Source organism: Panthera leo, chromosome B1, assembly GCF_018350215.1.
Source record: "Panthera leo isolate Ple1 chromosome B1, P.leo_Ple1_pat1.1, whole genome shotgun sequence".
Taxonomy (NCBI): Eukaryota; Metazoa; Chordata; class Mammalia; order Carnivora; family Felidae; genus Panthera; species Panthera leo.
The window spans coordinates 80,790,856-80,816,585 of record NC_056682.1 but is presented as its reverse complement, the minus strand read 5'-3'; the positions used below and the strand labels follow the sequence as shown (position 1 = coordinate 80,816,585).

Sequence of the window (25,730 nt, the reverse complement as noted above, 5' to 3'; positions counted from 1 at the left end):
TCATTGCCGTAAACTGAAGACACTTAACTCATCCCCAACGATCTCTCTCTCACAGCTCTGAAAGGACATGCTTAGATTTTTTGTAGTTTCTGTCTTCTCACTAATAGAAAAAAAACAATAGAGCTTTCTTTTTAAAAATATATACTTCATCAGGGGCACCTGGGCGGCTCAGTCGGTTGGGCTCCGACTTCAGCTCAGGTCATGATCTTGCGGTTCATGAGTTTGAGCCCTGCATCGCGCTCTGTACTCGGAGCCTAGAGCCTGCTTTGGATTCTGTGTCTCCCTCTCTCCTCTGCCCCTCCCATGTTCGCACTCTGTCTCTCTCTCAAAAATAAATAAACATTAAAAAAATTTAAAAAAAATATACTTAATCAACTGACAGTTGAAAAGCAGCATCTGATATTACAGTCCTGGGAAGTTCTTGCGATGAGAAAAGACCGGAACATTCTCCTCCTGTTTCCAGGAGAGATTATTTGGCCCAAAGGGATGATGTTAAGTAGCCGGTGGGTGCAGGTGGAGTCAAAGTAGGGCTGAAGGGAACGAATAGAAATACAGAGACATTTGTCCCCGTAAATGATCAGAGCAAAGACTCTGACCCAAAGTTCGAGGACCATGGCTGCTGGGCTAAATCACCTGAGTTACCCTTTTTTGGCAAAGACTCAGGCTCCGTGTCTTTCTTCGGCAAGCTTAAGTAGGCTCTGAAGGGAAGCCAGAGATACAGTCACGGGGCTGCTGCTGCAATAAATAAACAAATAATCGCTGCAAGGAGGCATCTCCTCAGGCCTTGCCTGAGATAGGAGGCATCTCAGGGCAAGCCACATCAGAGGTTCACCTTAGTGTGAGGAATTAGGTACAGAGATGTGGCAGTAATGACGATGAGAATTGTTGTTATGCAATGAGTGCTTACTACATGTCACGTGCTGCCAAAGTGCTCTCCCATATTAATGGAATTAAGCCTCCCAATAACCCTGGGAGGCTGATGAAAACTATTGTTTGCACTATTTTACTGATGAGGAAAGAGACACCTTGTGGTCAGGAAGCTTTCCCAGGTGGGGGGGGTCTGAACTGCAACCCTGGCAATCTTGCGTTCCAGTTCTCTGGGCTAGGTAAGGGTCAAGGCCTCCGAGGTCTTCAGTTCAAGATGCCATGGGGACAGCAGCTTCGTTAGGCAGAAATGGAACTTTTTGGTATGTAAACGCTTTCTAGTCCAGAAGTTCTTTTGGAATTCATTCCCCTTGGATGCTTCCCAGAAGCAGAAGACGTCATCAAACTCCCCTGCCACCCATACCGGATGTTCCCGTGATTTCACATGCTCGAGGAGCTAGGTGATGGCTAGGACAACCCCAGTAGTGTCAAGGGCACACGGACAGAAAGATGGAGCCAAGCCTTTACTCGCAGGAAGCTTCCAGTGTACAAGTGACCTTCTACCTTCACACCATTTGTGTGAAGTTCTCTTCTGGGCCGGTTCTTCAGCTCCTAGATCTAATCTTCAAACACACCCTTCTGTACACTGCTCCAGGATGGGGCTGGGACTCTGCAAACATCACCCGTCCTTGGCAGCTGACTCCGTGGATGGTTCTGCCAACCGGGGCACTAGAGGAAGGCTGGAGGAGGAGGAGCTTGGGGTTCCTGATGGCCACAGCGCCTTCAGGGAGCGGCAGTGGTTGGCTCCAGCAGATAGGTCCTTGTGCCCCTCCTAAGAGGCCTCAGCCCCCGTTTCCTCCTCTAAGCTTCTAGGCTCTGACAACCCCCACTTCTTCCCTTTGTTCACCCAGCTCCCGCTGCTACCTGTGGTTATTACTCCTTTTTTGTCTGCACGGTCCCCTTTCCCCCTTTCGCGTTTCCCCACACTGTTTACTCTTTCCTACGTGAAAGAGTGTTTTCCCTTTTTCCTGATGGACCTGGTGGTACAGACGCTTTTCTTACGCTGCCTAGTAGTGCACATATTCACTCCTCACGAAGAGAAGGGGTCCGTGATGACTAGCAGCTGCCACGGACATGTGTCGGGTTAAACGGGGATTTCTTCTCACTTTATGTGCCTGCAATACCCCCTTGTTAATCATTAATCACATTTCCTATCACTATCACTCGAAGTGACTAATGTTAAAAATATGATTGAACATGACGTAATAGAGGAAAAAAACTTAGCTTCCAGAGATCAGGACCCAAGTCCCTTTCACATGTCCTTGCTTACTCTCCTATGGCGGATGTGCAGCTCCGTCTCTTGGTGAGGGGAGGGGGACCCCAGCAATTCAGGTCATATGTTATTCATTTCCGAAATCTTCATTTTCTTTCAGTCTCTCTCTTTTTTTTTAATGTTTATTTCTGAGAGAGAGAGAGAGAGAGAGAGCGCGTGCGAGCAAGCGAATGGGGGAGGGGCAAAGAGAGAGAGGGATACAGAGGATCCAAAGAGGGCTCTCCGAGCTGACAACAGCGAGCTGGATGTGGGGCTCGAACTCACGAACCAGGAGACCATGGCCGGACCAAAGTCAGAGGCTCAAATGACTAAGCCACCCAGATGCTCTCTTTCCTTCAGTCTTAAAATCCACCTTACTTTTCAATCATTTGATTACTACTTTCCTTTTCAATTATTTCAATTATTCGAGTTTTTTCTCCAATCTCTTATTTATCTCCATCTTTCCATCTCTCTTTTTCCCTACTGTTCTTTCAGCCTCCCGCCCAACTCTAGTAGACCCTTCACTCTGCATTTTCATTGCCTCGAAGGTCAGTGTAGAAAGAAATTGGGAGAAGCAGAGCGAGGGTTCACTTTTGCATGTTGGAGTGTCTCATGCTATGGTGGCCATCGCTTGGAAGCAGTGAGTTCAGTACGTCAGTTCCAGGGCATCTGTGTCACGTTGCCGGCACTATTAGGATGGCAACGCAAAATTCAACAGAGACGTAAGGAACCTGTAAGAGCCACGATTTCCGTCAGTTGGTCACGAACCTGGCAGAACGCAATCTTCAAGCCAAATCAGAACACCAGCAGTGGCTCTTGTTCCAGAAACCTATGTCGCGCACCACCTTCCACCCTCTTTACTCACTTGTTTAATAACTCGCTCGATCATTCGTTCGTTCAGTTAGCACTCATGGAACTGATTAACTGCTCTGTGAAAGAGCGAGGAATGCCGGGAATGGAATGTGACATAACCCGCACTGAGTGGCTTCCCAGGCACCCCTGTGACCGCTCACACCTCCTCCCCATAAACTTCCTTCAGGGCAATCGGTTCTCCACTGCATTCCCACACTATGTCTCACAACCACACGAAGGTCTCTCTGACTTGAGGTCTGTTCTGTCGAAGCTATTTTCCGCTCTGTGGCCAGAGTGAGCACAAAATCGGGTTACATCAAATCCCTCGGGAGTTTGTCACACAGGGGAGACTCCTAGGTGTGGTGCACAAGGACCCTCATGACCTGGCCCCTGCCCGTCCCTGTGTGTCTCACACTCCCCCCACTCCTCACTCTGTGCTCCAGCCGGGAAGAGCTCCGCGCTGCCCTCCTCGCCCTCCCTGCCACGTGCCCAGGCCCCAGCGCTGTCCCCCAGGCTTTGCGCTCGAGCTCCTTTTGCCTGGAATGCCCTTCACCCACTTCTCGAGCCCTCTCCTCCAGTGGCCCTCAGTTCTTAAGTCGCCTCCTCTGGGATGCCGTCTTCAAAGCCGCTCACTGGCCTTCAGGTCCTCTCCACTCTGTGCTCGCCTGACCCGCAGCACATTCCAGCCTCGTGCTCACCGCGAGTACTACCACTGTGGGTCCTTAGGAGCTGCCCTCACTAAGGTGGCAGCTGAGGGTCAGCAGCTGTTTCCTCTTCATCTCTGAGCACACAGTGGGTGCCCAAAAGGAGTGTGTCGAGTGAGTGGATTTCTATTTTTCCAGATCCCACCATAAATTTATCGTGCAGACTATCACTCCGTTTTCATTATCTTCTTTAAGTAGGGGGAAAAAATGGCAATAATTAAAAAAAAACAAAAAACAAAAAACAAACTTACTAGAAAGAGTTTTCTTTTTAAAGTAAAATTTAAATATAGGACTCTTTTCATCTTGCTATCACTGCAGTAATATAAATGAAGCAAATTAATTTTAATGCTCCCAGGTACTGATTCTGTGTCACCATGGTTGACAGGATCCAACTAGACTTTATGAGATGGCATTTGACTTTATGGAAGCGAACACTATGCCTGCATTTACAATTTTACGGGGGCTTTAAGCTGTCATGCTGAAAAATGTTTATAAAACATTAATCAAAAAATGCCTCTTTAATACAATGCATTGTCTGAAAGATGTTAGAAGGCGCATATTGTAAATGGATTCTTTTTCTGACTAAAGTAATTTCCACCAAAAGCATTTTCCCATTGCTCTACAAGTACACTGTGTGGATAGATAAAGAGCACTTTCCCAGCACATTACTACCTGCTCCAAACACTTGGGAAATCAGTAATGTACAGCATGCCATATTTCCATGTCACACATGACACATTCGTCTAAAATTATCCAACAGAGTTTGACACTGCGGCACATTCCATAAGCAGGGCTTTCAACTGACATCTGCCAAGTAGGAACTTCAAGTGAGGGCTTTCTTCTTCTAACAAGCGAGTAAGGGGTTTCTTTTATCCTATACCCAGGATGGAAAGGATAAAACAATACGTACAAGAACAAGTTTTTTTTTCCTTCCTATTTTAAATATGTTTATTTTATGTTCTCTGAATTAGAAAATTCCCTTTGTATTAGTGTTCAAGCTTCAACAGTTTCTATGTTCTATTGGATGGGCAGTTTTTAATTGTTCCTTGGGAAACATTTATCTTTCCAGATTAAACACGGACTTTGATTTAGCCCACACTGAAGGCAGAAGGCTGCTCTATTGTTTGCGACATAAAAACTATCTACTTCATATCATAGTTCAGTTTACTTACCTGTAGGTGCACAATGTTCTCACCATCCGTCCATCCACCCATCCATCCATTCCTTCGTTAAAATATACTTTTTGGGCCTCTGCCCTGTGTGAGTCACTGTTCTAGGTGCTGACCGTATAAGGTCAGTAGCACCGCCAAGGCCTCTGCCTTCCTGGGGCTCACCTTCCTGTAGCTCTTGCCCTGATACCTCAGCTTTCCTCCACCAGAGGGACAAATGTCAGCATGGTGAGTGTAACCCGTTCTGTCACTGGCTTCCCCAGTTTCTACAACTCAAAGTTTGGGAATTATCTTCGACCAACCCCATTTCTCTTCTTACCCCTAGATCAAGCCACCGAAATCTGTAGATTCTTTCCTCCGCCTGCCACTCCCCTTCCCCCTCGGTTTTTACTGCCACCTTCCTAATTCCGTACCTCATAAAGGCAAGCTGAGATTACTCTTATAGCCTCCTGACATAACCCATCTTCAGAGTCTTCCCTTCATCAATCCTCCAAACCACGGCCAGATTAATCTTCCTACAACCCACATTAATTAAAGCCAATACCCTGCTCAAGAATTACAATGACTGTCCAGTGCCCATTCATCACGTTCTCTACCTATTCAACTTCAGTGAAAAACAGTTACTACCAGCACCATTTTGTAAGTGCTTACCGCGTGCGAAGTGCTTTGCCTGCATTATCTCATTTAATCCTTGCAACAGCCCTATGGAGTGGGGGCAATTTTCCCATTTAGGCATGAGGGAACTGAGGTTGAGAGCAGTTAAGTGGCTTGCCTGACATCATGCATCATGCATTTCAGTAGAGGCGGAATTGGACCTCAGTCTATTTACTTGTAATCACTGAGCTATGCCAACTCCATTAAACCAAACTTTCAGTTGTCAATTGTAGTTCTCAGCTCAGGTCTAGCACTTTCTTGTCTTTGTGAAAGCCCAGCCTCTGCTGGATCTTGCCCTTTCTCTCTATGCACCTAAATCCTATGGGTTCATCCAGGCTCAGCTTTATATTTCCTCTACCGTGAAGGTGGCCTCCCTACTGATTTCTTCGTCTTTTGAGGCAAGAAGATGCTCTTCCTCCTGCATCAGATAAACTAGCATTTGCTTATGTTGCCATTATTTTCTTTGGTGTAGGTTTTGTTTTCCCCTGACCATAGGCAGAGTATAGCATTCTTCTTTTAAACTCCTGCAGTATTTAAGCACAGGACTGGTACTTAATAAATGATTGATTACTTAAGAATAGATACTAAAGTAATGTTTCCTATTTAAGAAGACAGGATATGGAACAAATAAATACTAGCTGCTTTGCTAGATTGCAAAGAGAGTGCATTCACACACTCCTTGGGGAGAGGACTGTATTTCCTAGGACAAAATACACTTGCTATTGCAGGAAGGAAAGAAACTGGACTGACTGAGGAACACGAAATTTGAAATGAGTACTAAATTGTGGAGTAGGAGAGGAAGTATGTTGGAAAACAGCCTCTGCGTCCCTCGAAGTCTAATATGACACTCACATTCCCACTTAGCAAAGATAGCGTGTATTCCAATCACCTGGATCACTTCCTGTCTTTCAGGGGTTCATTCGCCTGAATTCACATGACTTGTTTTCCATTTAAATGCTTTCTCAGACTTTTCACTGAGGTTTGGAGAAAGCTGCTGGCAAATCTGGAATCCAGTTGCTTCTCTCTTCCGTCGTCATGGTGATTTCCCACTTTTGTTTAGTCTGTTCTTAGTTAGAAACATCCATAAGTTTACTATCTAAATGTCCTACACATTGTTATTGAATTCTATCTCTTCCTCAGTGAATCTCTCAGAAAAGCCCATGTTTGCCTTTAAAAGTCATTGGGATAGATGGTCTCCCCAGTCATAATGTAACCCAGGAACGCAGTCGCTGTTTAAGACACTCTTCTCCCACATCACTAAATGCCAATCTCTGTGTTCCCTTCTCACACACGCGTGCACACACACACACACACACACACACATCTTTCTCTTTAGAGACAAGTACTCACAAAACGTCAAACTCACTGGCACTAATTTATCTCAATTACTAAACAAGGGAGCAATTACATGCCATTTCTAGAGCACAAAATGATACCATGATAAAGTGCAACAAGTTTTAGAATTTGGTTAGAAAAGGCTTTCAGGTGAGATTTACCTAAAGCGAGCTAATTTTCAGTAATATAGCTGTCATTTTCATGCAGCCATTTATAATTTATTATATCCAGTAACCTACGTGAGGCAGGTCAGTGTAGGAGTTAAGAAGCCTGACACAGAAGTCAAAGAGCCCTGGGTCAGCACGTGCACCACTTACCACCTGTGTGGCCTTGGTTGGGCAAGTTATTTAGCCTCAGTTTTCACATCTGTAAAGTGTACCTACTCTGTAGGTTTGGGGCTTTTGTCTTTTTTAATAGACAGTAAGTGAAACAATGTACAAAGTCCATTACGTGTCAGACAATCTTCCAGGTGCAGGGAATAAATGGGCAATCGCCCCCTTCCACTGCCTTCAAGGAGTGTATGCTGTTACTCATTTAATAGGGAGAGAAGATAGAGGACACCAGGCCAAATCAAGGCAAAGAGCAAATTCCACGCAGTCACAAAATCATGACACACGGCAGCGAGAAAATGCAGCACTGCTGTCTAGGGAAACAGTTGTTAGGCAAATGGATTCAGTGAACATTTGTGTTATTCCGATTTTTGTCTCTGGTTTGGAGGGGGTAAAACGAAAGGCCATCTGCTTCGAGGTTGAATGGTTATGGCTTGGCTTGTTAGAGGCCTGCTAGGTCCGTCAAGAGCTACCCTAAGGTGTGGCCTTTTGGAGCAGCTGCTATTTAGTCTGCACAGCCCCCAGAATTCTATTCTGCTTACAATCCTGGCTATTCTAGAACTCCTCCCCCAATCCCCTCCCCCCAGCCTTCCAAACCCATCTGGAATGTTCTGAAGGCTGGCAAGTCAACTTCCTGCAGATTCCCTCAGGACTGCGGACAGGATGTCACAGATCTTCTCCTCACTCCCATCTAAATAACTGGTCTTTTGTGCAAATTCTCCAAGGTACTTTAATATGCAGATTACACTGCCTCACCCTTGCCAATGATTTACATTTCACTTTCCTCCCTGGTCTTTTTGTGTCATTCCATCCTTAACTGCAATCTCCTGCCCTATTATCTTTGGCGTTACCCCACTACAGCATCAGAAAGCCTACTGCTGCTTTATGACACACAGAAGAAGACATTTGTGTCCTTTTTATACAAAGAGGCATCCAAAATGAGGTACGACTAAATAACATATGCAGATAGGAGCTCTCGCACTTTCCCTACTGCCCCAGTGGGTTCACGGAACCCACACAGATGTTGAACATTTCCAAACTGCTCAATACAAAGGCAACAACAGCAGCTCCGGGATCTCTGACGAACCCCCTTGGCTAGGCCTCTGGCAGAAAAACACGGCAATCCTGCACCAGTTTAACAGATATCTACTAATGGAATTTTAATTTCTAACCTCCGAAGCCCAAAATATGTCATAGGGTTATCTCTGTAGCTGGCGTATGAGAGGGGAAGGGACACTTTACAATCCACACAGGAGACGTCAGCAAACGTGCGTCACAAACTGGCCTCAAACACCCCCTCTGCTTTCCTCTCAGGGGCTCACGCTGCTCTCCGGCCACCCTCCCCTCCACACTTAGGAAGACTTTAAATGTCAGATGTCTTTTCTGATGTGAAACTTTAGACATTTATCCTTCATCTTTCAAAACCGTAATTCAAGAATATATATTTTTTTAATCCAAAAGGGAGAATTAGGTCTGCAAGAGCAGGACAATTAACAAATACAAGGTTACAAACTACACATCTAAGGCCATTATTAAGAAAAAGGAACCACCTTTCCAGTAATCAAAAGCTTTAGAAAAGAGAGAGCAGTACCATGTTTCAGTCTTTCAACAATCCCACCTCGTACAGAACTTCAGAAGTCATATCTGGAGTTCATAGATTTTTTTTTTTAAGTTTATTTATTTATTTATTTTAAGAGAGAGAGAACGCGCATACCAGCAGGGGAGGGGTAGAGAGAGAGGGAGAGAGAGCATCCCAAGCAGGCTCCACACTGTCAGCGCGGCTCGAACTCACGAACAGTGAGATCATGACCTGAACTGAAATCAAGAATCGGATGTTTAACCGACTGAGCCACCCAGGTGCCCCATTGAGTTCATGGACGTTTTTGACCTTCATTTGTGTGTTGGAAAGGCACTACAGGGTACAGAAGATAATTACACAGGTTACTATGTGTCAGGTACCATTCTGAGAGGGTGCAAACATCAGTTCATTCACTCCTCATGTTTCCGGTGTGAGTAAAGCTACCATTCTTGTCTCCACTTTTCAGATGAGGAAACCGAGGTCGCAATCAGTACAAATTTCCCCAAGGCCACGCACAGCTAGTGACCGGACGTAGCTGGGATGTGAATACACACAGACTGGCTCCAGCGTCTGTGGTCTTCAACCATACTCTGTGCTTGCAATGCCTGAAATGCTTATTTGTTGGGGTACTTAGGAACCCCAGAGAAAAGAGATGCTTGATAATATTAACATCGAAAACAGAGGGTGAAACCTAAGAAAAATAATATTTACACAAGAGAAGTCTGAAAGGAAAAGAGAGGTACGCCTTTCAACAAAGGTGCCTATGTGACCGGCCTTTTACTTGCTTCAAATAAAAGGTGGCTTATGATCATTTTGGCCCTTTAGGAAAATAATAGATTGTGTTTTAGTCTTCAGTTACCTGGGCTGTAATCCCATCGCTTTGCTGAAAGTTTTATGTAAATAAAGATGCAAGAAAAGACCAAAATGAGCAGCTGGTGTTATTTCTGTTCTGAAACAGGTACGTTCTGATTGGAAAAGACGTTTAATGAATGGCCTGAGCCGACTCACCAGATGCTGACAATGAAACATTTAACTCTACCAATTGAAGGTTTCTGCCTCGGAAGATTAGGTACACCTTCACCTGTCTGACAGCGTTGTAGGAGTAATTAGCAAGCAGGGAATTCAAGAATGAATTAAAGAACTGAGCCAGGGAGGCTTCATTCAAACGCCGGCTGTGTCTTCCAGGATGGGGTCACCATATTTATGGAGACAAGGTGGGCAGGAAGTAGATGGACATGACTTTTTTTTCCTTTTCTAGGCTGTGAAGGAAGAGTCTTTTGTCTTCTTACGAGAAAATCTGGCTAATATTCATGCTCACAGGACATGAAAACATCAAAAATAGATTGAGACTTTCGTATGACAAAAATAACACAAGGTCATCAGAATATATTTAACATGATCACCAATACAGAAGTGGCCCCTGGTTCAGAACAGAACTCACCGAACTCCGGCTCTGGAAAGGCTTGTTTAATTTTACAGAAGTTTTTAGATGTGTTTTTATATAAATGAAGAAAAACACTCCAATCTTTTCAGTCCGAGGCACATCAGAGAAGCAGATGGATGTGACACGTGCTTTCGTGGATTCTGACACAGCCCCCACCCTCTAAACTTAGTGCTCCCTAAAATTTTGCACTGATAATGCTCTTAACAGTGGACGGTGGAACTTCTGGAAGGCTTTCAAGTCTTAGTTAAGTGGTATATGTGATCAGCTGTGACCCAAATGCACATTATTTTTTTAAGATACATTCTTTCTTTTGTCAACATGGCTGTTAATCACCCTCTGGCAGTAATTTTCTTCTTGGTGATACAATGTTTATGATGAACATCAACATCAGAAGAGATGTCTTCTGACACAAAAGAATTAAAGAACTGACACAAAACAAGGCAGTTTTGATTTGGGGATTAGAAATTAGCATTATTTATCTTTAAATCCAACTGTTTTAAAAATGTTCACTCAGGTTTCTGTGGTTTAATTTAGCTAGGTGATGTCCTACTAACCTCCTCCTGCTCTTTATCTATTCTGAATATATAAAAATTGGAGAGTTAAGGCCTCATTTAGAAGGCTTTTAGGCAGAGGAAGAAATTAAGAAAGCCCTTGGAGCCATTTCTGGAAATAATGATGTTTGTCTAATCCCCTCAGTTCTCCTTAACCTCTGAGTACTTCACACATCTAAGAGAATTGTGGTTTTCACAAGTCAGTACAGACAAATGGCCACTTTTATCAACAAATCAGTAGGGATAATCTTAAATTGCAGTCTTTAAAAAAAAATTTTTTTAATGTTTATTTATTTTTGAGACAGAGCACGAGCAGGGAAAGGGCTGAGAGGGAGACACAGAATCCAAAGCAGGCTCCAGGCTCTGAGCTGTCAGCGCAGGGCTTGAACTCAGAAACCGCGAGATCGTGACCTGAGCTGAAGTCGGACGCTTAACTGACTGAGTCACCCAGGCGCCCTCTAAATTGCAGTCTTTTTGAAACACAGTAGTGCATAAATGCACATAGACGCAGAAAGTAGTCTGATGCGGTAGTTCTCAGCCCCTGCTACACATTAGAATCACCTGGGTGGCTGTCAGGAACTATGATGCTGGGTCCATCCTGAGAGATTCAGAAGTAATCGCTGTGGGGCGAGGTCAGGGCATCACGGTTATTGGACAGCTCCCAGATGATTCTAATGTGAGCTGGGCTGAGAAGCCAGGTCTGGTAGAAGGGGGGAGCAAGAGGACTCTGGAGGATGCTGGAGGCACAGATGGGCCTGTATGCTGTAGGCTCTGCTCTTTAGTCACTATGTGGATTGGGGTAAATATCTGACCTCACTGAAGCAGAACTTTCTACCTTGGACAGTGTGCTCAATAATACCTACTGTGCAGGGCTACTGTGAAGCTTACATGAGATAAAGGCAACTTATGTGCCTAATACAGTGCCTAGCATTAGCAGATAAACAGCGGAGCCTTCTCCCTTTAATGTTTCAAAGTGTCTTCATATCTACTTTCTGATTTAATGTTCCCCTCAGCCTTATAAGGCAGAAGAAAACAGGCCTGCAAGTTTGGATGTCAATATGTTTGGCTGATTTAGAATTTCAGATCATTTTATTATCAAAATAATTTCATATCCTCTTTAACCTCTGGAGTGCCTCAGGGCTCAGTCCTCCGAGCTCCTTTCTCCTCTATCTCCATAGTCCTTAGTGACCTCATCCAGTCTGAGAGCTTAAAATAACCTCTATGTGATGAAAGCCCCACACTTACAAGGCCAACTCTCCATTGGATGTTAAGAGATCTCAAACTTAACATGTTCAAAATGGAACTCTTGACTTGCCCCCACATCCCTCTTCAGCCACCAAAATCTGTTCCTTTGCCATCTTCCCGAATCCAGTAAATGGCAACTCCATCCTTCCAGACCCTCAGGCCAAACACCTTAGAATATCTTTAATTCTCCTTTCTCTTATAAGCATATCTAGTTTATAGGAAGCCCTATAGGCTCTGTGTTCAGAATATGTCCAAAATCCAATACCACTCCCACCTTTGAATTGCCTTTGACCTTAAACTCCTATCTGGATTAAAGCTTCTTAATTGGCCTTCCTGTTTCTCACTATTGTACCCTTCCATCCATCCAACCCCAGGCTTTTATTAACACAGCAGCCAAAGGGATCCTTTCAAAGTGGAAGCTGGATCTTGTCTACTCAAGATCTACTAGTGTACTCAAAACCTTCCAATGACTTCCACTCTCATCCTGAGTAAAATGTAGGTCCTTACAGTGGCCAACAAGGTCTTACACAATATCACTCACCCTTCTCCTACCCCTTGTATCATGTCTCCTATAGCTCTCTCCCTCACTCATTCTGTTTCTTGAATACCGGCCCCCTCCTCATCCTCCAACTTGCCAGGCACACAGTGTTGCCCCAGGCCCCACACCCTCACTGCTCCCTCCACTTGGAATCTCCTTCCCCTAAATACCCAGTGACTTGCTCCCTGTTTCCTTTAGGTCTTCGATCCAACACCCTCTTTCAGCCTAAAACCTTCCCATCTCCACCCTGGCACTCCTTATTTTCCTTCCTGGTTTTATTTTTCTGTATAACACTTAACCATCATTGGATATGTTCTATGCTTGAGTGTCTGTTTAATCCCACTAGAAAGGAAGCTAGTAAGGGCAAGAACTTTTTTGTACTTTGTTCACTGCTGCAGCCCACAGGACCTGGAACAGGACCCAACATATAGTAGGCACTAAAAAACACTTGGTGAGTGAATGAACGAATCAAGAAAATTGTGTTTCAAAAGCACCTTTTCATCGGCACCATTGCTTCCTGTTTTTGCACTCACTGCCAGTGTCGAGGGTTTTTTTTTTTTTTCAATATATGAAATTTACTGTCAAAGTGGCTTCCATACAACACCCAGTGCTCATCCCAAAAGGTGCCCTCCTCAATACCCTTCACTCACCCTCCCCTCCCTCCCACCCCCCATCAACCCTCACTTTGTTCTCAGTTTTTAAGAGTCTCTTATGCTTTGGCTCTCTCCCACCCTAACCTCTTTTTTTTTTTTTCTTTTTTCCTTCCCCTCAAGGGGTTTGTTTTTCATTAATATTTAGAACGTCTGCTCTAGCAGTACTAGAGTGCTTGCACCAGAGTAGACCAGTCATAGCACACAGAGAACCAGTACATGGTGGGAACGTGCAGCAGGGGCAGCTCTGAGAAATGTCGCTGCTACAGTATCGTTGCCATGCTCAGCTTCAGGAGAGATGACATTCCAAATGAGCTGGCTTTCTGAGGCCTCGGCCTCTTCTGAGCTGTGTCCAATTTTACGTCTCCTCTTGCCCCCAAGGTAGCTTGTCAAAAACCCCCCTGGTACCCCATGGCTTTAAAAAGTGGGCAGCTAACTCTAACTTCTGGCTGGAGTTGTCTGGATGGGGCTGTAGATGGGGACAAGGAGGCTGTGGGTGTCCCCCTCGTTTTGCAGCTGCAGGCTCGTTTATTCCTCACTGTAAAGGAGCATGGAGCTGGCTGTCATTAAATACACACAAACCGGTTTATAGTGTCTGGCTCAATTAAGGGAACTTCTGGAAGAGACACAACCCAATAAATAATTGGAGAGATGCAACTCTGAAATGACAAATGTTATTCACAGGTCTCTGTTTGCAAGTGGAGATTGAGAGATATGAACTTCAAGTGAATGAGATCTCCTGGGTGAGCGTCTTCACTTCAAACACGGTAAACAGCTGCTGTCCTGTGATGCACATTTTAGGACTGCTACAGGCAAACTTTCTAAATATGAATAATAATAATAGTAAAGACCAAACCCCTCGGCAACTGACAGCGAGTGTAGAGATAGCAGGAAGCACTGGGCCAGGGGCCGCTGTCAGCTCTCCTGGACGGGGCGAAGGCCTCCTCACAAAGGACAAGCTCCAGAACGCCACAGCGTGTTCCCCTCACCTCTCGTGCCATTTCCCTCTCAGAAGCGTGGCGTGTATATGACTGAGGGTGCATGATTTGGTTATTAACGGGTACAATTAATCTCTTTAGAGCTACTTCCATGACTGGTGGTTTTTTACTTGGAAATAAAGAAAACTGGGAATTAAGAGTTTCCACTAACTTAATGCCACTAAGTCGACCTTCAAAGCATGTAAGGTAAGGTATGTAGTTTTCAGTGCCACTGCAAGCCCAGTCCAGCGGCAGTGCAGCTGGTGCAGGTAAACGACGGCTCCTCTTGCTCCCGCCCTGCCACCGAGACTGAACGAGCGGTGGATGGCTGACACACCATTCTCAGGTGTTTCTAGAATCCTGGGTGGCGTGATGGAAGGGACCTGGTCTTTGACATCAGAGACCTGGTTTCAAATCCTGATCATTCCCTCTGCCAGCTATATGATCCCCTCAGTTTCCACATCTGCTGAAAAGGAGGTTAAAACAACTGTCTCAAAGGGAGGCCACCTCAAAGTTGGAGGTTTTAGTGAGGCAGGGCTTGTCAAGTACCTAGTACGGTCATCTGGCATAGAGTCAGCACCACCCAAATGATTGTGATTAGGGTTTCGATTATGGTTAGAAAGAGCACTATGAGATAGTATTGTGGAGCTCAGATTTAGTAGTTTACAGGACTGGGCGGGGAAGGGGCTTGCCACTGAAACACCCAGGGTGATGTCAGAAGCATTCCTACAACTTTTGAGAATGGTAGCTACTGAGGATTGCCACAGGAACTGAAACTTCCAACCTAGGGTGTGGCCAAGACTCCACTGGCCTTCATCTGTCTACGGATTCTGGATAAGGGCTTGTGGTTCTCCTCTCCTCTCCCCCCTCCTCTCCTCTCCTCTCCTCTCCTCTCCTCTCCTCTCCTCTCCTCTCCTCTCCTCTCCTCTCCTCTCCTCCCCTCCCCTCCCCTCCCCTCCCCTCTCCTCCCCTCTTATTTTCTTTTTGAATCTTTCCATGGTATGAATTACACTGTAAGATTTTGGGGGGGAAATTCATATCTATTTTCTTTCATCAAGGGACTTCTATACGGACAACCTTCAACTACCAGGCATGCTGAAATTATTTTCAATATGCTTAAACTTTAAGCTTAAAGAAAGCAAGCCTCACTTCTGGAGGCTTCTGGAGTGAGCACTGGGGGTGTGGCTGCTGAGTGAAGGGTTTTCCTCTGATCAGGCTATGCCTTGTGAAATACTGGCATACTTCCACATCCAAAAGCTGCGCTTTGACCACATTCATACAAAGGGAAATCAAAAGGCCTTTGAAGTTCAGGCAAAAATATAAGTACAGATTGGGAAAACAGGAGCAAGTTTTCATCCTTCTTAGACATAACCACAATATCACACACTGGAGCCATGGAACGAGAAAGTGAGTGGCCTTGAGAAATCAGTGTCCAAGCCTACTGAGTTGTTTGTAAAATTTTATTTTCTTAGAGTACTTGGGAGTATGTCATGAGCATCTGTGTCCTAAGTATCTCCTTTTGGCTAATAATGAAATAAAAAGTATCTACAATTGGGGCACATCATGGCCAGACTAAAGTCAAAAACAAACACAAACAAACAAACAAACAAAAAAACCCAAACAACCCAAACCAACCAAGCCAAGCTGACCCAAACTAGTTTCCATTACCATCAAAAAGCACTTACACAAAATTTGCCTGAATGCTCTACTATGTCAAACACTTCCCTAAAGGTCTGGGCAGGTGAGCCAGCATTCTGGAAACTGAGAGGTGATTCTCGATGCACGTATTATGATGCCTCTTAAACTTTCGTGTGCAAAATACTCTTTTTTGGTGTGTTTCAAAAATCGGACTTCAGGGTCTTATTCTTAAAAATTCTGAATCAGATGAGGTGCAGTAATCTCTTTTTTCTTTCTTCTTCTTCTTCTTCAAAGGAAGTGACTTGCTGTAATTTAGAGGGCCACCCTTGTTGAAATGTTGATCTTAAGGTATCCCTCTGAAGGGCTCAAGATTCTAAAGCTGAGTACCTTTCAAAATCAGAGAATTATTGAATGCTAGAACTAGAAGGGCCCCATAGATCATCTAGCCTAAACTGTTCATAGCTAGTAGCCCACAGGACTGGTACTAGAGCACAATACTCTCTGTAGAACTGTCGTTGCAGCACAGCAAAGCGGCTGAGGGCGAGACCTCGTGTAAGTTCTGGCTCTGCCCCCTGGGTCATGTGACTTGGGCAAGCTGCTGATCACTTAGGAGCCTCACTTTCCTTATCCAGGATGATTGCGGGAGTGATGTGAGTTGGTGTGTGTAAAGGACTATTTGGGAGGTGACCTCCACCAGGTTGGTCACGCATAAGTTCCAGATTCTTTCTGGCAGATAATGTGTAGTGGCCACAGAAATAATTTTTTTTTTAATTTTTTTTTAGACGTTTATTTATTATTGAGAGACAGAGAGAGACAGAGCATGAGCATGGAAGGGGCAGAGAGAAGGGGAGACACAGAATCCGAAGCAGGCTCCAGGCTCCAAGCTGTCAGCACAGAGCCTGAAGCAGGGCCCGAACTCAAACCGCGAGACCATGACCTGAGCCGAAGTCGGACGCTTAACCGACTGAGCCACCCAAGAATTTTAAGAATGGGTGAAGATGAGCTAGGCCCCCACAAGCTTGCCAGCAGGTTTGAATGAAAGTAAGCTGCCACACATACAGGTGTTTTTAACTCAACACATATTCGTAGTCACACATAGAAACAGTTTATACAACCTATCCTGTCAACTCAAGGCCCTGGCTCTGACCTTTCAAGCGCTCTCACTAGCCCCTCTCAAAGCACACACGGCTACGTTCCAGCACAGGATTCCATGACCCTTCCAGTCAGCCTCAGGCAACCACAGATCCTCCTAATAGTAGTGGGGCACAGAACCACGTAGGGATAAGCCTCCAGCACAGCCCAGAGGATTTCATATTCAAGCTACTGGGTTTGCTAGATTCTTTGAGGCAAGTAGGAAGTGTCTCTAAAGTTTTCAGGCAGTATACTTATTAGTCAGAGTGCATTTATAACATTTATCATGCAAAGTAACAAGTCAGTAATTTCATCAATACAAACCCATTTCAGAATTCATTATACTCATTAGCAAAATCTCTGGTTGACAGAGATACAGATCACAAAAGCATGTGTTATAGCTGCCTCTGCAGTATTTCCTTTCTGATAAAATAGTAGCCGAACACTCCGGTGAGAATTTTCCATTAGAGCAACTGGCTGTCCCTAGAGCTGAACTCTGAACTAACTAGTGCCTACATGATCCCACACTGGACACAAAAGTATTTTCAAGTAAATTACTTCATGTAACAAGCACATAGCACAGTGTTTGCCTATTAAGTACTCAAGTACTGTTAGCTGTTATTTTTATTCCCACTACTATTGAAAACATGATGAATAGAGACACAATTAAAAAGTAAACCCAAAAAAAGGTACAGAGACTCTGTAACATAAGCTGGATTAATAAAAATCTAAATGCAGGTGATCTTATATTACCATAAATCAAGAATTATTCTGAGTCTTAATTTAGCTCTGGTCTCCACATGGTATCAGAAATTTGGGTTAAAATTCAACTGAAAAAAGACAGTGGACGCTTAAGCCTATATGGTAACTATTTGAGGAAGGGAATAAAATCTTACCAAAAAGGTATAAGGTAATAGTTTCCAGCCTTGGGTTATGACCCATTAAGGAACTGCAAGTCAATGTAATGGGTTTTATCTACCACTTGGATAGAATATGGAATGCATCATATAAAATAAGAGTGAATGGGGTTTTGTAAAACTTTTTACACACAAGCAATGTGTACTCGATGACACTGTAAAATGTATCTCTAACTGTAGGTTGCTAATTTAACACATTTGACAGTCTCTGGCATAGGAAACGAGGAGGAGGGGAAATGTGGGTAGCAGGGCACTGATCTCCAGGTGAACAGCTCCTGGCACATCATTAAGATTAATGGTACTTGAGGGTCAGGCTAAATAAGACAAAACAACAAAGAAGTTTTACTATTTTTCATTTCATACTTGCCGCCTAGAACCTGGGAACTTCTTAAATCTTTATTACCTAAGTCTAGATGTATTAGCAACGATTTTCAGACACCAAATTCAGAATCAAAAATTCAAAGCAAAACAATCCACAAACCTCTGAGAAACATAAGCATACCACTTTGAGCACTTACATTTCTTTCTTTATATGGATCAAAAAATGGTACAAAATGACAGACACTCCCTCACTTTTCTTCAGCGCAGTAGCAAAATCTACTCTGTCTATAATTTCAGTGGCATCTTTAAGAATCTGTCAAATGCAGAGGTCCCCGAACTGCCTTTCCTTATGGAACTGTAACTCCAGTGGCAAACCACAGGACAGATACATATTTATGGCTACGACCCAGACACAAACTTCTATTTTCTGTCTCTTCTCTGGACTTCTCTTTCCACTTTATAGTTTACTGTCGTACAGCACTGTGGCTCTTAGTTTGCAAGAAAAAGTGCAGACAGTGATGCCTCATGTGAAATGGAGAGGCTGGCTCATCAAGACTCACTTTAAATAGAATATAACCTTTTGTTACTATAGAAGGTAGAAGGAATGAATGCCAGTTTCTGACTGGGCCGCATGGAAATATATGCCTATGGGAACAATTATAGATATTAAGTATTTAAAACTGTTTTATAACTAGCAATGTGATCAGAAGTGATTTTCTTCCTTAAGCAATTAATAAAATAATTCAAATTCACACCGAGAATGCACATTTACAATATTTGGAATCAGTATAGTACTTTTTGGTTTTCCAAGTGCTTTCATATCTTATTATACAATGCAGTTCTGGAAATCAGGAGGCTGGGCATCCAGTCTCTATTAGTTATATGATCTGGGGTTAAGTTTGTAAAAATTTTCCATGCTCTCATTTCTTTGTAGGCAAAATAATGTTACTGACCTGCTAATATTCAAGGTTTTCGGGTCATATGATTTAATGAGCTCAAAGCTTGCTTCCCAATTGTGGGGCAAGTTTTATTAAGATAATAGCCTCTGTTGGGGCGCCTGGGTGTCTCAGTCGGTTGAGCATCTGACCTCAGCTCAGGTCATGATCTTGTGGTCTGTGAGTTTGAACCCCACGTGGGGCTCTATGCTGACAGCTCAGAGCCTAGAACCTGCTTCGGTTCCTGTGTCTCCTTCTCTCTCTGCCCCTCCCCTGCTCACACTCTGTCTCGCTCTCTCTCTCAAAAATAAATAAACATTAAAAAAAAAAAAAGATAATAGTCTCTGTGTGCCAAATAGAATCACAGATAAGCTTTAGGGGAAAAGAATAGCAGAAGTGAAAACTTTTATATTTCAATCCCATTTCCTCTTGAGAAAATAATGCAGATGTTATTAAGTGATCTTTCCAGCCCAAGTTATGGGTAATCCTGTAGCATTCTCCAGTAGCTTCCAAGGAAAACTGAAAATAAGATCCGTTGCAGACTTTGTTTCTCCTATGAAACTCTTTGGAGGGTGAAGGTATTTTTTAACCTCTTTTGGAAGAAGCAAAAGCCGTATTTGGAAGAAGCAAAAGCCGTATTTCTTTTCCTGCAATAATGTAACATTATTTACACAACCGTTCGCGAGCTCTTTTCCCTTTCACACACAGCAGGGCAGTGGTTCTAGAACGGAAACAGTCACTGAGCACAGACTATGGAAACTTAAGCCTGGGAGGAATGTCAGGTATCGTTTTGTCCATCTTCTCATTTTACAGATGAGGAAACTGAGGCCCGCAGCAGTTACATGATTTGTTCCAGCTTTTGGTGAGATCAATGGAACTGGAATCCAGGCTAGAATCAGGTATGTGTTCTCTCCACTCTGCAGAATCCCAGGTCTACCAAAAAGTTATATTCTTTTTGCTTAATGCATAGTTTCTTGTCACAATTCAGCTGTGCAACTGCAACCATAGATTCATATAGTGAAGTCTAAACAGTGTGAGGGAATCCCTGCCTTGATTCGCCCTTGTCCATAGTGTCTATAAACGGTAAGACATATGGTGGGCTTTTAATAAGCATTCATCATGATTCTCTAAACTTTAAATAGCATTCTTCCACTTCAGAAATGCTTCTAGAAATAAATGACTGAGAATCTCACAACTGACTGTCAATAGTCAGTTGACATGCTATGGGAGTATGTGCTTTCATTTTGCTATTTAAAAACATTAAAAACCAATATAAACTTATATGAAACCTCCTGAAACATTCTCTTTTGAGGTGTCTTGAGAATGTTTTTCACATGTATTGGAACTCTAGATAAGCAAAGTGATTTGAATACTCAAGAGAAAAAGATAAAATAAAATAGAAGTAAACTACTAATTCCACAGAGTATCTTGGATCGAATTTCTTTCTGATGAGATCTATTGACTGACTGTGCACTGAGCCGTTGTTAACCAGGGTATATACCGTTCTTCAATCTCTGCTACGTAAAATACCTTGTCATTATTCTACAAATATCAACATCAAACTAGAGGAGAATTTGGGAGAGTTCACAGCTTTTAAGGCAACCCACTGCAAGGGATGCTGTCTTGACAAATATAAAATTACCTCCAACCCTGAGCTAAAACTATAGGAGAGCAGCATGCAAGCCCCGGAGTATTGTTTTAGATGAGGCACAGTGATAGCTCGGTGCTTCCTTCAGGCCTCCTCTTTCTTCCTGAACGAACTCCAGGGAATGGCATCATGTCAGGCTTTCCAGATGGATTATGTGAAGCCATAGCTCAATGTCATTTTCAATAGGAAGCCTCATAATTAAAGGTCAAATAGTCACTTCATCTGCAATCAATCAATAGAAAAAGTACTAATACGAAGAACTAATCAATCAATGGCAAATGCACTAATAAAAGCAATGAATCAAATACAGCATCTGCGTAGATGCAAGTACACTGAAGAGATTGAGACAGGGCAAAAGCAAGAACAATAAAATAAATTGAAAGGGTATGTACAAGAGAATATTTCAGAAGGCTCCTCAAGTGAGGGTTTTCATCTGTGGCTCATTAGTTACCTGGGTACCACTTGGTCTACAATGATTTATTCCTAAATACAAATACTACATATAATAATGAATGGTATTTCATAAGCCTTACTGAATGTATTCTATCTGAGGTGTTAGATGTGTGTGCACATTTGTTGCGTGTGTGTAAAATCACTAGAAGAAATACTTTGGTAGTGATCTCACGAGGGACAGATAAACTTTCTCAGGGCCAAAGAGATATATTATAATCTATTATATTTTATCTTTGTGTGAGAGGTGAGAGATAGTATAATTTTGAGTGATATGATCTGAAATATGTTCCTCGCTTTCCGGAATGTGAATTTTTTCACACTTAGTGTGATGTTCTTCCACTTCCATGGAGAGAAGAAGCTCCCTTAGGATAATTACTATCATTGTCACGGCAGATCCTCTGTAAGTGATGTCAGGTCCCCAATAGAAGGGAATGTGCATTGCATCTTGTGAAAACGGATACAGTAAATTCATAGGCCATTCTAGTGATAATTGAGCCAACACCCTTCTCTACAGGTAAAGACTAGGGTGTTGCTGGAACAAGGGCAATCCATGTCACCCCCCTGAGATAAGGGAAGTAGCAAAGAGGTAAATGCTACCTAGGAGACTTCAGGAAGGCAGCCAGATATGATCAAGCCAGGACAGAATAGTCAGTCAAATTACCTAATCTAAGAGGTAAGGAAACTGAAGCCTGGGCATGCCTCACTGGAAGAGTGAGGATAAGTATTCAGGTCTCACAATTCCAAAAAAGCTTAAGGCCATCATGTTATGAAAGTAACTGAGGATTTAGACTACATGGTTAGTTAGATACCAGCTTGTATCTTATTGTAGTATCTAAGGGTCTACCTCATGGGAGAGCACTGCAAAAACAAAGTGCATATGCAGACATTTTGTCCGAGTTAACCCAACCCTTTTTAGCAAAACAGCTACTTCTGATTAGTGTTCAGAATACCCGTTTGCCTGAAAATCAGGTTTCAGAAAGCATCAGGAACAGAAGAATATGGTGTTGAGATTAAGAAAAATAAAAAGACACACACACAAATATCCAATGGGTAGGTATTTTGCTCATCGAAAAGAAAAGAATACTGGTCAGGCTTCAGTAGGCTCTTTGGGTAGAGTTCTTTGCTCAATACAGCCAGCTCCAGCACAAAAGAACATCGTGGAGAGACAAAAAAAATCCATTTTGGTTTTTCTGACCAAAAAAACCCCAAGGAGTGTATGGGATTTACAAGCCCACTGCAGAAATGCAGAGTGTGTATGGTGCAGCCACAGCTCAGCATCTCCTCTAATCCACTCTACCGGACATGGGCTCATTTGATCTCTGGCTCTGGACATCTGAGGCGTCTGGTGGCCCTGGCCTCTGGACTCCCTACCTACTTTTTAGGAGCCCTGGAACACTAGACATCACAGCGCAATAACAGCGTGGGGAAAGAAGTGCAAGATGATTTCTCTGAAGTCAAAAATTAAACCACACCCATTACATGAAAATCTATAGGACCAGGGGTCAGGGGACTGGAACCGTGGAAATGGTAACATGGTCATAATTAATACAGTTGATAATAACAAACAATAACAGCTCCTGCTTGAAAGAGTGTCTGCTGTGTGCCAGGTAGCGCACCCGGCTCTGTAGGTGGGCTGTAGAATTTCCTCCATAGTGATCTACATACACAGCAATTATGGCACATTCTGCCATGTACTGACTATGGATTATGTACAAGTACTGTGCCAGCTACTTAACAAACTTTAATCTTAATAATAAACTTCATAAACGTGAATATGATTCTGCCCCATTTTACAGATGAGAAAGCAAAGGTTCAGGGAAGTTAAGGGATTTGTCCAGTCACAAATTCAGGATTGGAACGTGACTTCCAAAGTGCTTTCAACTTCAACTCGATAATATTATGAAGAAAACCTAACAGAAATACTGCAACGTATAGACATTAGATACAGTAACCCTTGAACAACATGAGTTTGAACTACAAGGGTCCACTTACATGTGTATTTTTTTTCAAATAAATATGGTATAGTACTGTAAATGTATTTTTCGTTATGATTTTCTCAATAACATTTTCTTTTCTCTAGCTCATTTTATTACAGTATATAATACATATAACATACAAAATACTATGTTAATTGACCGTGTTATTGGTAAGGCCTCTTGTTAACAGTGGGCTATTGGTAGTTAAGTTTTGGGGGAGTCAAAAGTTATGCATGGATTTTTGACTGTGCAGGGGGTTGGTGCCCCTAAGGCCCCTCTCCCTGCATTGTTCAAGAGTTAACTGTATATCACTTCTTCAAATAAGCTGAAGCCCTAGATAGCAACTGTTCCTTAGTTTGTCCAATTTTGAAGTCATTTTCCAAACTTGGCAAGACTGACAATAGATTCTATCAAACAAACGTGCATGGGGTTAGTAACAACATTATGGAACGTCTTTGTTTTCTAACTTACAGACTGAACCTTTTTAACATGAGCATACAGAGAATTGTCATGCTTTTTCACTCTTTTAAGTGACTCTTTTAAGTGAGTCACATGCCAAAATATAAAGAAATTTTTAATACAACTTTTTACCACAATGTGCCTACTACCTCAAGGAGTTTGTGAATGAAGCTGTCAGTAAAGTTCCTGGTTACTTTATGACTTTTAATGACTAAAAACACGGATTCAGTTGCCCGGACAGATTATTGGGATAATGCCAATACACTGGATAAAGCATAGTAGAAAACAGCACTTTTCTTCTTGATCTACTTTTGTCTATTAAATAAATACTTATTTCACTTCAGGCACTAATCAGATTGGGTTAATGATCACCACATTGTGTTTCTTCATGGAAGTAACATTCTGAAATGGACTTTAAACTAATGTCAATACCAGATTAGGATAAGAATATTTCTACCTTCCTCCAATCTTCCAAAAAAGTAAGTTAACTTTTCCAGGGGCAACTCTAGAGCTTTCCAAAGCTAAGTTTTTGCCCATTCCTTTTCAGAAGAAAGTCTTCTCCTTCCCCCATCCCTACTACCTCCTTCCCCGGCTTTTAATGTTAACACACTACTCTGAAAACCTTTTATGAGAATCAAAAACATAATTACAAATTACGTTAAGTCCCACACTATTAAATTTAGGCCTTCAAAAACTGGTCCAATCAGATAATGGTATTTCAGAGCAATGACCCGTCCTCATCTTGCTATTGTTCTTTATCTAACACAGTGTATAATACTCCATTCCAGTTAATTTGAAGAAATGCTTAAATGTTAAAATCGTAAGATGTAACTGAGGGTAATATTGGTTAAAAAGTTGGTTTTCGACTCTGTGAATCACTTACCCAGTGTGAGGGATTTGTGTGTAGAACAGAAAATGATAGCCACAGTGTCTGCTGGTGTGAAACCCGAATTATTCCTAGGGGCAAAAAGAGTATTTTACAAATACATGCGTAAAAAGCCTACTTAAACACATCCCAAATCAGATGTAGTACCTACCTTCATGTTAACATCTTTTGATCAGTCCTGGTGACAGAAGTGATTCTATCCCCAAATGTACAGAAGTGTCTGAATTTGTTTTTAGCGAATCATTCCTGAGTCATTTACCCATGAAAAAAAGGTCTTAAAACTATGTGGGGGACACCACCTCTCCCAGCTCCCCCATGATTCTCTCCCCATCCCTCATGCCTATCCTTTGGCAACCCCAAACTGTTCAAAATTTTTTTCATTTCAAATGTTCTGTATGTGGAATGATATGGTACATAACCTTTTGGGACTGGCTTTTTTCACTCAGCATAATTCCCTAGACATCCATCCAAGTTGTTGTGTGTATCAAGAGTTTGTTCCTGGGGCGCCTGGGTGGTTCGGTCGGTTAAGCATCCGACTTTGGCTCAGGTCATGATCTCGCGGTCCGGCAGTTTCAGCCCCACGTCGGGCACTGTGCTGACAGCTCAGAGCCTGGAGCCTGCTTCGAATTCTGTGTCTCCCTCTCTCTGTGCCACTCCTCCACTAGAGCTCTCTCTCTCTCTCTCAAAAATAAATAAACATTAAAAAAAAAGTTTGTTCCTTTTATTGCTAACTAGTATCCCATGATATGTATGTAGCCTAATTTGTTTAACCATTCACCTATGGAAGGACAGCTGGACTGTATCTAGTTATTGGTTATTAGAAATAGAGTTGCTCTACAAAAATATGTGGCGGAGGTCTCCAAAGATCACATACATAGTCAGGCTGTGGTGCAGGGCTTTGTGAAAATCATGCAGCAGGGAACTCCCTTAGCAAAGTTAAGAGGCTATCACTTGACAGTAATTCCAGTGGCTCGAAAGCATTAATGTATCTCCATAACTGCTTCCCTCAAGAAGGAGCATACCTTTCTGGCAGCAAACATAACCTTTTGATGAATACATGCTATGAACAAAAATGAAACATCATATGTTTTAGCAAAAATAGTAAGTTTTCATTCCTTGAGCAGTGACTGTGTATCAGATATTCCTCTAAGATGTGCACATTT

At 42.8% G+C, this 25,730-nt stretch overlaps 1 protein-coding gene across 2 annotated transcripts in view; it reads right to left on the bottom strand.

Annotated features, from left to right (window-relative positions):
- Positions 1 to 25,730, bottom strand: part of SLC10A7 (solute carrier family 10 member 7) — a 250,502-nt gene that overhangs the window by 5,996 nt on the left and 218,776 nt on the right. For both annotated transcript variants that reach the window (XM_042935361.1, XM_042935362.1), the window contains one exon: positions 24,565 to 24,638. In XM_042935361.1, coding sequence (XP_042791295.1) covers positions 24,565 to 24,638 — 74 coding nt within the window. The remainder of the gene's footprint in view (positions 1 to 24,564; positions 24,639 to 25,730) is intronic.